This window comes from Malus domestica, chromosome 09, assembly GCF_042453785.1.
Source record: "Malus domestica chromosome 09, GDT2T_hap1".
Taxonomy (NCBI): domain Eukaryota; kingdom Viridiplantae; phylum Streptophyta; class Magnoliopsida; order Rosales; family Rosaceae; genus Malus; species Malus domestica.
In genome coordinates, this window is record NC_091669.1 from 10,166,739 (window position 1) to 10,179,298 (window position 12,560).

Genomic DNA, 12,560 nt, shown 5'->3' on the forward strand with positions numbered 1-12,560 from the left:
AATTTGTTTTTCTACTCAATGTTCTAGGAAATTGCCTAAACAGCAAAAAAACAATTGCACATGGAGCCTACAGGTCAAGATGATTGCCTGCCTTTTTATTTAAACCACAAATAAACACTTGTAATAGTTTCCTGATGACGATGGAGGGCATAATCAAAATGAATTTAACTCTTTATATATGTGGCATTACTCTTTTGAATAATACTACATCTGAAAAATATTATTTGATCCGGTTTACTGCTCTTTGAAGCAGGATAAAAATCTAGCAACAATTCCGTAAAAAGAACATATATGTTACAAAATTGATTGAAAAAAATATAACAGAAGTCTACTCAATTCTTCTTAAAGCATGCAAATTTCAATCTTTTGACCTCCTCTATTGGTATCAACAATATCTAACTACTTTCCTTTATATGTAGTAATAAAATTTTCTTATATGCTTTCATTATTGTTCCCTTTCCTACGTCATCGTTTCCCCGAATCTGTTTATTTCTAATCTAGCATTCCTTTACATGTCCACATATTTGCCTTCACTCCTCATTGCAAGTAAAAGCCAAAAAAGTAGAATTGCAATAAGCAGAAAAATCGAAGAAATCAAAGATTTACCTTAAATATGAAAAACGAATTTGAGACAATAATAGGTTTCTTAGACCTTCCAACATATGTTACCATGGTCCTGCCGCGCCTATAACACAAACAAATAATATTTACAAATGAATATTAGATTTGAAAATCACTAAAAAAAAAGGGTTACCTTCTTCAGAACATATAGGACTGTAAGTCTGCAAACCATACCTCCAAAAAAGTTAAGAACCAAAAAAGCAGCATTGCCTCCAACACAGTTAAATCCCAAAGGAAGTTCAGTTAAATCAGTTTAAATGGAAAACGATTAGTCAAACTCAAACAACTAAATGGAGGAAAAATCAAATCGTAATATACAAATTAATTATAGTCAGTTCCAAACTTCCAGAAGACCCTTGACATCTTAACTGTAGAAAGCAGATAGTGCGGTAAATTAAAATAAGATCCTTTAGAAGAAAAATTATTTTTTCTGGACTATAATAGTGAACTTTCATTTAATAAAAGCCAACATATGACTTTCATTTAAAAAAACGAAACTGAGATTCAAGTATTCAAAGTTACAATTCGTGCAGAATGGTAATCATACAATTAAAAAAAAATGGGCATGCAACACTAAAATACCTGTAATAGAAGCACACGAAGCGCTGGAAACTGGAATTTGCCTACTAAAAATCCAAATCAACTCCCCTGCAAAGCAACTAAACTATTTTCAGCAGTCTAATATGAACCTAAGTAAAAGAATTACAAAAACCCAACAATCAAAGGTCTCATTTACCTAAAAACAATTCGACAATTTTATTGCAAGTAATAAGAAAATCAAACATCACTCTATTCATATATCTATGAAGAATGCGGTCAACAATGACTCAATGCTTTATTACAGTCTTGATAAGAATTATGGTTCCATATATGGGCATTTTCATATGTAAGTTGTGCATCGCATGTGGTGTTATTTGTAAGCATATCATATATCCTCTTGATTACCTAGAAGTCCATCTAAAAAGCAACCAGATGCATATAGAACATTTTATAATGTATCAAATAATCATACGGAAAGGAAGACAACATTTTCTGTAATAAATTTGAGGGCAAAATGGTAAATATCAGTTGAATCTTATTTGGAGATACTTAATTACTCATTGTTGCAATCTTTATTCTACGAGAACCATTTCTTGACATCAACAAAATGTCTCCTTTCACCAGTTCTGCCACAATCAGTCCTTTGAGCATGCATTACTTTTAACTTGATTAACATATGATGAGAATTGGGATAATAATCAAGATATCGATTGTGATATACAATACTTCAAATTAAAATATTTGTAAGAAACAAGTTTGACGGTTGGATCGTTAAAATTAGTTTCATATAATTCGAATCCCATCAAAACAATAGATTCACTAACACTTAGAGTTTATTTATACTTTCATTAAGTATAACATAAGATTTTATGGTATCCACTTGTGTAAATATTTTAAATTGACGATCAAATTCATTCATTGTATTCGTATAGGGTCAATGAGCGTAGCTGTAAAAAACAACCAAAATCAGAGTTAAAATAACCGTTAAATCGTGATTTTTCATTTATAATCGTCGAAAAGGTTTGTCCCATTACTTGATCTCTGAATGTTTGTTTTTTGTGATTTTTGGCGTATGCGATCTCGAAGCATATATAAACAAGTTTGACGGTTGGATCATTGAAATTAGTTTCATAGAATTCGTATCCCATCAAAACGATAGATTCACTAACACTTAGAGTTTATTTATACTTTCATTAAGTATAACACTAGAGTAAATATTTTAAATTGAAAATCAAATTCATTCATTGTATTCATATAGGGTCAACAAGTGTAGCTGTAAAAAATCATCAAAATCAGAGTTAAAATAACCGTTAAATCGTGATTTTTTGTTTTATAACCGTCGAAAAATTTTGTCCCGTTATTTGATCTCTGAATGTTTGTTTTTTGCGATTTTTTGCTGATGCGATCTTGAAGCATATACAAACAAGTTTAACGGTTGGATCGTTGAAATTAGTTTCGTGTATCATATCAAGTTCAATGGTGTGTGTATATATATATATATATTATGTAGATTTAAATCTATTTATTTTGTACGTATAATTATTATAGTTTTTAGGGGTATAAAATTTAATTTAAAATTTAATATATATATATATAATTATTATAGTTAATTTAATATATATATATATAATTATTATAATTTTAAACTTTTTAGGGGTATAAAATTGTTAAATTAATATATATAATTATTATAGTATTTTTTAGGGTTATAAAATTATTAAATTAATATTCTGCTTATCGTGTATCGTGTTACCCACGTATATACCCAAACCAACCCGTTATCTTAACAGGTGCTTATCGGGTTACCCGATAACACCCGATTAGTTATCGTGTCGACCTGAACACCTATTAATTTCGTATTGTATCCTGTCGGGTTATCGAGTCGTGTTAGGAATTGCCAAGCCTAGATGTTGATGTAGCATGGTTGAGTTTATTGAGGAGGCCACGAAAGGGAGCCAAGAAATTCTGTTTTCTGACAGAGTCAGCAAGCAAAGTGAGATCTTGGGTGGCATCGTCATCTGAATCTGGAAGGCCATCTGGGACGGCTTCGAACCGGAAATCAGGCAAGCCATCTAGGGAGTCAGGTCCTAGAGATTTAAGAAACCGCTTGTGATTGAACTCCGCGTTGACAAAGGTAATATGAAAACCTCTAAGTGCAGGAATTTTGCGAATTTAAGCATTGCCTTGATATGGCTTTGAGTCGGAACTGGAATGCAAACAGTGTGAGGCTTAGTAACTACTGTTGTGGCATTTTAGATTATGTGTTTGCATTGCAGTGCAGATTATTCATAGTATTACTGTGCTAGTAGCGAGCTACTTTTCAACATATATGTGGTTCAAGTTGAATGGTAGATTTTCTTGTGGTTGAATTTAGAGGGAATGTATGCGTTAAGATCTGTAGGGAAGATGCTTTAAGATAATTTGGTTAGTAATTTGCTTTCCAATCAAAGCTGCCAACGATAAGTGAAGCTAGACTTAGTGGCTTCTTCTGTTGTGTCATATAGCATCACTTTTGCTTTTCTGTATATTGCTGATGAGAAATGATAAACGCACTCTTTTTCTACTTCTGCACACCTTGTTAGATCCTTTCTGTTGTTTTGTTTGATTTATTCAGCCTGATGACAAGAAATAAAGAGGGTATGTGAGAGACTGTTTTTAATTAAATTGATCTTATTTGTCTTAGAAATTTTTGATTAAAAGTCCAAAAATATCAACACGAATAGAAGAACTAGCGCATTGTTGCTCATATATATATATATAACCTACAAAACCATTTCAAATAGTTTAATATCAACATGAATAGAAGAACTGATTTTCACACCATTTTTAGTAACTAAATAAAACTGAAGATGTAGTAGCAGGCATAACATGTTGCTAGTTCTTTTGAACCGATAACTGTTAGGCATGCAATACATGTCTCTTATTAGTTCCAATGCACAGCATCTAGATCTTTTTAGACTGAATTTGATTCACTAATTTTTCCAAGTTTGCAGATGAAGAACCCTGTGGACCAGTGGCTTCCTCTGCCAATTTTTTAGAGTTTTTAGATCTTGGGTGGCATCTTCATCTGAATCTGGAAGGCCATCTGGGACGGCTTCGAACCGGAAATCAGGCATGCCATCTAGGGAGTCAGGTCCTAGAGATTTAAGAAACCGCTTGTGATTGAACTCCGTGTTGACAAAGGTAATATGAAAACCTCTACTGTGCAGGAGTTTTGCGAATTTAAGCATTGCCTTGATATGGCTTTGAGTCGGAACTGGAATGCAAACAGCGTGAGGCTTAGTAACTACTGTTGTGGCATCCATTTTAGATTATGTGTTTGCATTGCAGTGCAGGTTATTCATAGTACTACTGTGCTAGTAGTGAGCTACTTTTCAACATATATGTGGTTCAAGTTGAATGGTAGATTTTCTTGTAGTTGAATTTAGAGGAAATGTATGCGTTAAGATCTGTAGGGAAGATGCTTTAAGATAAATTTGGTTAGTAATTTGCTTTCCAATCAAAGCTGCCGACGGTAAGTGAAGCTGGACTTAGTGGCTTCTTCTGTTGTGTCATATAGCATTAAAGAATCACTTTTGCTTTTCTGTATATTGCTGAAGAAAAATGATAAACGCACTCTTTTTCCCCTTCTGCACACCTTATTAGATCCTTTATGTTGTTTTGTTTGATTTATTCAGCCTGATGACAAGAAATAAAGAGGGTATGTGAGAGACTAAAAATGGTGTGAAAATCAGTTCTTCTATTCGTGTTGATATTAAACTATTTGAAATGTTTTCATAGGTTTTACATATATATATATATATATGAGCAACAATGCGCTAGTTCTTCTATTCGTGTTGATATTTTTCGACTTTTAATCAAAATTTTCTAAGACAAATAAGATCAATTTAATTAAAAACAGTAACTAAATAAAACTGAAGATGTAGTAGCAGGCTAAACATGTTGCTAGTTCTTTTGAACCGATAACTGTTAGGCATGCAATACATGTCTCTTATTAGTTCCAATCCACAGCATCTAGATCTTTTTAAACTGAATATGATTCACTAATTTTTCCAAGTTTGCAGATGAAGAACTCTGTGGACCAGTGGCTTCCTCTGCCAATTTTTTCCGCTCCATGGCCTTATTCTGTTAGTTTATAAGTGTATATGCTGAAATGTAATAAGAAGTCAGCTTTAAATATTAGCCCTTGGATCATAGTCCAAGTGTGCAGCTAAGATGTAATCTTAGATTAAGTAATATTTGCTCTTGCTACATGTGCTAAGTGTGTGCGTATGAATCAAATAGAGTAAAGAGTCTTTTCTTCTTCTTCAAGCTTAACTCTCTCTTTCTCTAAAACTCTCATTCTCCTCTTCTTCACTACTCATAGATTGATTGGAACTTACATACAAGATTACAGTTTGTATGCTAACATGGCCTCAGAGCCTAGTTTGATCAATTGATACTGGGCATTTGGATCTGTGAAGAGTGTTACCCAGAAATCGAGTCGATTGTGATCTGAGTCTAACATGGCAGGATCGGGTAGTAGTGAGGTGAGAACACCGATTTTCAAAGGTGATAATTATGAGTTCTGGAGTATTAAGATGAAAACGATTTTCAAATCTCACGGACTGTGGGATCTGGTTGAGAAAGGTTTCGAGAGTTCAAATTCGAAGGATGATGGTGAATCTGATGGAAAGAAGAAAGAAAAGGAGGAATCGAGTAGTATTGAGAAGCTACCTCTAGCTGAGAGACTGATGAAAGATGCTAAAGCTCTGGGTCTGATTCAAGGAGCTGTTTCAGATGAGATATTTCCCCGAATCTCTTATGAAGAAACCTCAAAAGGCGCATGGGATACTCTGCAACAAGAGTACCATGGTGATAAACAGGTTAGAAATGTTAAATTGCAAGGTCTTCGTAGGGAATTTGAATATACAAGAATGCAAGATGATGAATCACTTTCTGTTTATCTTACAAAATTATTTGATCTGATAAATCAAATGCGGAGTTACGGAGAGAAGTTATCTCGAGAGAGGATTGTTCAAAAGTTATTGATTAGTTTGCCATCAGCTTATGATTCTATATGCTCTGTTATTGAACATTCGAAGGATTTGGATGTGATTGAGGTACAAGAAGTTGTGGCTTCCTTGAAGAGTTTTGAGCTACGTCTAGATAGACATTCTGAGCACAAAACTGAGAAAGCATTTGCTAGTCTCAATGTGAATCCCAAACCAGCTAAATTCACTGGAAATCAAAGTGCAAGGTACCATAAGAATTGGAAAGAAAAAGGGAAGAGGTGGGATAACAAACCCACTGATGGTGCTAGAAATCCTTGTAAACATTGTGATAAGCTACATTTTGGTGAGTGCCGATTCAAGGGTAAACCAAAGTGTTATAACTGTGATAAGTTTGGTCATCTTGCAAGAGATTGTAATAGCAAGAAACCAGTGCAGCAGCTCAATTATGCAAATAAGGTAGAATCTACACCCACCATGTTTTATGCTAGTAATCAAACTAATACTAGTGTAAAGGACTGTGATGATGTATGGTATGTAGATAGTGGGTGTAGTAATCATATGACTGGAAGGGAGGATTTACTTGTGGATATTGATAAGAATATAACTGCAAAAGTTGAAATGGGTACTGGACAGCTTGTTGATGTAACTGGTAAAGGGAGTCTTGTAGTTGAAACTAAACTAGGCAAGAGATATATCAAGGAGGTTATGCTTGTGCCTGGACTGAAAGAAAATTTGCTCAGTGTGGGTCAAATGATGGAGCACGGTTATTATTTGGTGTTTGGAGGTCACAAGGTGGAAATCTATGATGATAGCTCATATTCCAACATGGTTGCTAAAGTTCCAATGAAGGGAAATCGAAGTTTTCCAATGAAATTACAGACTGGAATACATATTGCTTTCAAGGCAAATGTATGTGCTTCTACTACTATGTGGCATAAAAGATTGGGACACCTAAACATGAGCAGTTTGAAATTGATGCAGGAACAAGAAATGGTAGTAGGGTTACCAGAAATCAAAGCAGTTAAAGGAGTATGTGAAGGTTGTGTTCTCGGTAAACAATGTAGAGAAGCATTTCCAAGGGAAGCTACTACTAGAGCATCAATTCCTCTAGAGCTTGTGCATAGTGACATTTGTGGCCCGATGCAGACAACTACAAAAGCTGGAAATAGATATTTTCTCACTTTCATATATGACTGCACCAGGATGTGTTGGATTTATTTTTTGAGGCATAAATCTGAAGTTCTTAGTGTGTTTAAAAAGTTCAAAGCCACTGTGGAGTTGCAGAGTGGTTATAATCTAAAGCAACTTAGGAGTGATCGAGGAGGTGAATACACTTCAATGGAGTTTAACAAGTTTGTTGAAGATGTAGGCATGGAAAGACAACTTACCACTTCATACACACCACAGCAAAACGGTGTGGCAGAGCGAAAGAACAGAACCATTGTGGAAATGGCTAAGTGTCTCATGTTGGAGAAGGATATCCCACTTGAATTTTGGGCTGAGGCAGTTAATACCTCAGTGTATATCTTGAATAGATGTCCAACCAAAGCCCTACATAGGAAGACACCTTTCGAAGCTTACAGTGGGAGAAAACCAGGAATTAAGCATCTAAAGGTGTTTGGTTCTTTGTGTTATGCTCATGTGCCAAGTCAACTGAGACAAAAACTCGATTTGGCAAGCAAGAGGTGTATTTTCTTGGGTTATGGTAGTTGTGAGAAGGGATATAGACTCTATAACATTGAATCTGGAAAGGTGACTATTTCCAGAGATGTTGTGTTTAATGAAGAAGCATGTTGGGACTGGAATGCACATAAGGAAAGAAGGGAGAGTATCCAGATTATTAAGATGTCTGAAGGAGAACAAAACTGTGAAGAAGGTGATTGTGATTCTGAAACACAATGTGAAGTCAGTGAAGAGAATGTTGGGCAAAACTTGGTTACTGAGTTCTCTGATCAAGAAAGAATGACAGGTCCACAGGATTTTGATCACACTCCTCTCAAGTACAGAAACATTGCAGAAATATATAAGAAGTGTAATCTGTGCATTATAAAACCCGAATGTTTTGAAGAAGCTGCCAAGGATGAATCATGGCAGAAGGCTATGAAAGATGAAATTTCTATGATTGAGAAGAATCATACTTGGGATCTTGTTGATAGACCATTTGATAAACCAATCATTGGAGTCAAATGGGTTTATAAAACAAAACTAAATCTGGATGGCTCAGTGCAGAAAAACAAAGCACGGTTAGTTGCAAAAGGTTACTCTCAGAAGCCTGGAATCGATTTTAATGAAACTTTTGCACCAGTGGCAAGACTTGATACTGTGAGAACTTTGGTGGCCCTTGCTGCACAGAAAGGATGGAAATTATTTCAGTTAGATGTGAAGTCTGCATTTCTAAATGGAGTGTTGAATGAAGAGGTGTATGTGGATCAACCATCTGGTTTTGTTATACAGGGCAAGGAAGACAAAGTGTACAAGCTCAGGAAAGCTTTATATGGTTTGAAACAAGCTCCAAGAGCTTGGTATGAAGAAATAAATTCCTATTTTGCAAAGGCTGGATTCCACAGAAGTCCGAGTGAAGCTACTCTTTATATCAAGACATCTCATAGTGGCATTCTCATTGTGTCACTATATGTAGATGATATTATCTACACTGGAAGTTCAAAGGAGATGATAGCAGAGTTCAAAGGTGAGATGATGAGACAATATGAGATGACTGATCTAGGATTACTTCATCATTTCCTTGGTCTTGGGGTACTGCAGACAGATAATTACATCTTCTTGCATCAAAAGAAATATGCAAAGACTTTGCTTGAGAAATTTGGACTTAAGGATTGCAAGCCGGTTGCAACACCATTAGCTATGAATGAAAGACTTACAAAAGTAGATGGAAGTGATCTGGCAGATGAGACTTTATATAGACAAATGGTGGGAAGTTTGCTATATTTGACAGCAACAAGGCCAGATATTATGTTTGCAGCAAGCTTATTGGCTAGGTTTATGCACAATCCTACCAAGAAGCATATGGGGACAGCTAAGAGAGTTCTGAGATACATACAAGGCACTGTGAACTATGGAGTTGTTTATGAGAAAGAAAAAGGAGCAGTGTTGGTTGGTTATTGTGATAGTGATTGGAGTGGAAGTGAAGATGATATGAGGAGTACATCTGGCTATGCATTCAATCTTGGTTCTGGTGTGTTTTCTTGGGCCTCAATCAAACAAAGCAGTGTTGCTCTTTCAACCGCAGAGGCAGAATACATCAGTGCAGCAGAAGCTACTGCACAGGCCATTTGGCTAAGATTTGTACTCTCTGATTTCGGGGAAGAACAAGCAGAACCAACTAAGTTGTTGTGTGATAATACTTCAGCAATTGCCATATCAAAGAATCCAGTTCATCATCACAAAACCAGGCACATTAATCGGAAATTTCATTTCATCCGAGATGCACTTCAAGATGGTGAAATTGATCTGATATACTGCAAGACTGAAGAGCAGATTGCAGATATATTCACTAAAGCTTTGGCAAGGGATCGATTTGAATTACTGAGGACAACTTTGGGAGTGATTTCAACACATCACTTAGAAGGGAGTGTTAGTTTATAAGTGTATATGCTGAAATGTAATAAGAAGTCAGCTTTAAATATTAGCCCTTGGATCATAGTCCAAGTGTGCAGCTAAGATGTAATCTTAGATTAAGTAATATTTGCTCTTGCTACATGTGCTAAGTGTGTGCGTATGAATCAAATAGAGTAAAGAGTCTTTTCTTCTTCTTCAAGCTTAACTCTCTCTTTCTCTAAAACTCTCATTCTCCTCTTCTTCACTACTCATAGATTGATTGGAACTTACATACAAGATTACAGTCTGTATGCTAACATATTCTTCATTCGCCTACCCTTCTCTCCCTCCATTAACTCTCTAACAAGCTTCTCAACATCATCTCTCTTGACATCATTATTGATCTCCATACCAATGCCCCATTTTTTGCAAGTATAGTGACAGTTCGTTGGCTGATCAGAAAATAACGGCCAACACAGCATAGGCACTCCTGCAGACACACTTTCCAGCGTAGAATTCCAACCACTGTGTGTCAAAAATCCTCCAACTGATGGATGGTTAAGGACTAGCTCTTGAGGGCACCAACTCGCTATTAGACTTCTCCCCTTAGTTTCATCCACAAACTCGGGTGGCAAAATTGCTGATTTACCAACTACCAAGTCAGGCCTAATTACCCAGAAGAAGGAAACCTTGCTATTTGCAAGTCCACAACCAAATTCCATAAGTTGTTCCGGGGTCATGACCGTTATGCTGCCAAAATTCACATAAACAACTGAGTTTGGTGCCTTATCATTCAGCCATTGGAGGCATTCAGTTTCTTCTCTCCATAGGCTATATCCCAGGGACTTCAAAGGGTGTTGTGGTATCTAATAGAGAAGTAACTGGAAAGGGCCGACGGCGTAAACAGGTGGAGACATAGATGAGAGAGCATGCAAAACATCTGGCTCCAATGCATCAAAGGTATGTATAACAATTGCTGAAGCTTCATGTGGTCTGCCCATTCCTTCAAGTATGAGATTCCAGATTGCATCATTGGGATTTGTTGTAACAAAGTTGTTAGGAAGATCCCTTAAACGAATACTTTCCATTCCTGGTATCCAGTCTACCTCTTGGTCTAAAAAGCCATTCGTGAAGCACCTCTCATCTACAAACAGCCAAGTAATGCTTTATTAATAAAAGGTATCTTCGTTTGCTTGATTAACAAAATACAAACTCTCTCATGGACATATTGTCTTTTTTTGCCAAAGCAACAATTGTCGTTCATGAACTTTGAAATTAGGACGTCTCCAACAAATTCGAAATTGGGTGCTACTAGATTAATTGGCCATTAGCAACCACCGTTGTTGATTAATAAAAAAAATAGAGCTAATAACCAAATTGTGAATCTGTTATTAGCACTTCAGAAAGTAACCATGCCTTCTTCCCTCTCTTTCTTTTTTTGGGTAATTACTTATGCTATTTACCACTTTTTCTCACACTACACATCCTTATTTATATTTTACTATTGAATTGGTTGAATAAATCAAAGCATAATCAAGTAACAAAAATAAGCATGATGAAATTATTTCCCTTACTTTTTCACTAGGGAGGAGTGTAAGATGAATTTTTGTAGATTCAATAATAGTTTCCTAAAATCTGACCCAAAAAAAAAAAAGTTTCCTAAAATCAAACAATTGCTTTAATTCTTTACCTTTGAGGGGTGCTAGTCCTCTTTCCACCAAAGCAGGATACTGCATATAGCCCATGGTGCTGCTTGCTGAAAAAGTAAACAAGAGAATGACGGGGATGCCAAGTTGTTGAGCTGCAGGGGTTGTGAATGGCATGAAACCATCTGAAAAAATGCATGTCACTGGAGGAGTACTACTACTATTGTTGAGTTTCTTTATCAGATCAACGAAAGGTGCCAATAAGTTGTTTGTGACGGAATCTGCAAGCAAATTGAGGTCTTGGGTGGCATCTTCATCCGAATCCGGTAGGCCATCTGGGATCGTTTCAAACCGAAAATCATCAGGCAAGCCATAGAGGGACTCGGGTCCTTGAGATTTAACTAACCGCCTATGATTGAACTCGGTGTTGACATAGGTTATACGAAAACCTTTATGGTGGAGAAGTTTTGCTAATTGAAGCATTGCCTTTATGTGACCTTGAGCCGGAGCTGGAATACAAACAGCATGAGGCTTGTTAGAACACATCTCAGATTTGTGGATGTCAGAGTGTATGCTTACTGTATGAGGGTATTTTAACAGCAAACGTGTATGGATCTATGAATTTGTAGTCTGTCTTGAGACAATGAGTGGTGCAAACTTACAAAAAGTAAGGGCCGGATGTCAATACTTTTGGCAGTGCCGATGAAATTCACAGGGTGATGACAAAGCTAAATTAAAAGAACAAACTAAACATGGGATGAAATAGAAAGCTAGGTCCCCTCCCCCCCCCCCCCAAAACCCCTCCTTCAAGATAACATTTAAGAGGCAAAGACACCCCCACACCCCCCAATCCCTCTTTCAAGATGACATTTAAGTGGCAAAGACCATCACGTAATGAGTACTATTGCCTAGTTCCCGCAACTCTACCCTAATAAGTTTTGCATTTCCCTTCATTTGCAGAGGACCCTCACTATGCCTCAATTCTAAATGCGTTATTACAATAATTTAAAGGAGGGAAGTTTTGAACTCGGATTACATGGGTAGAAAGTTAGAAACCCAACACTTTATCTATTAGGATGTTGGACCACGTGGATGACATAGATTTCAATGTGCTGAAAACACGGTATAGTACACCAAATGTCATAATACAAGTGATTGAATACTAGAAAAAACAATTTACAATCATTTGTATTATGACATTTGG

General features: G+C 36.2%; 2 protein-coding genes and 1 long non-coding RNA gene across 4 annotated transcripts; 1 reads left to right on the plus strand and 2 right to left on the minus strand.

Moving 5' to 3' along the window:
- Positions 1-3,110: 3,110 nt before the first annotated feature.
- LOC139198528 (uncharacterized) lies at positions 3,111-5,472 on the plus strand. Of its 2 annotated transcripts, XR_011584071.1 has the most exons (3): positions 3,111-3,295; positions 4,155-4,344; positions 5,226-5,472. It is a non-coding gene; the product is annotated as an uncharacterized lncRNA (long non-coding RNA). The 2 variants fall into 2 exon arrangements; XR_011584072.1 differs by lacking the exons at positions 3,111-3,295; positions 5,226-5,472 and adding an exon at positions 3,653-3,798 and having other exon boundaries at positions 4,155-4,684.
- A 4,352-nt stretch (positions 5,473-9,824) lies between these two features.
- Positions 9,825-12,043, minus strand: LOC103416795 (7-deoxyloganetin glucosyltransferase-like). The gene is made up of 2 exons (XM_070827397.1): positions 11,401-12,043; positions 9,825-10,854 (listed from the first exon to the last, which is right to left on the minus strand). The coding sequence occupies exons 1-2, from the start codon at positions 11,900-11,902 to the stop codon at positions 10,577-10,579; spliced, it is 780 nt and encodes a 259-aa protein (XP_070683498.1). The 5' UTR covers positions 11,903-12,043; the 3' UTR covers positions 9,825-10,576.
- Positions 10,010-10,450, minus strand: LOC139187764 (7-deoxyloganetin glucosyltransferase-like). Its single transcript, XM_070804345.1, has one exon. It carries the CDS (start codon positions 10,448-10,450, stop codon positions 10,010-10,012), a length of 441 nt encoding a protein of 146 aa, XP_070660446.1.
- Positions 12,044-12,560: the final 517 nt, after the last annotated feature.

Coding starts and splice junctions, on each gene's coding strand:
- LOC139187764 (XM_070804345.1), bottom strand. CDS start 10,450: ATGACCCCGGAACAACTTATGGAATTTGGTTGTGGACTTGCAAATAGC.
- LOC103416795 (XM_070827397.1), bottom strand. CDS start 11,902: ATGTGTTCTAACAAGCCTCATGCTGTTTGTATTCCAGCTCCGGCTCAA. Junction 10,855..11,400: donor AGGACTAGCACCCCTCAAAG/GTAAAGAATTAA, acceptor GGCTGTTTGTAG/ATGAGAGGTGCTTCACGAAT.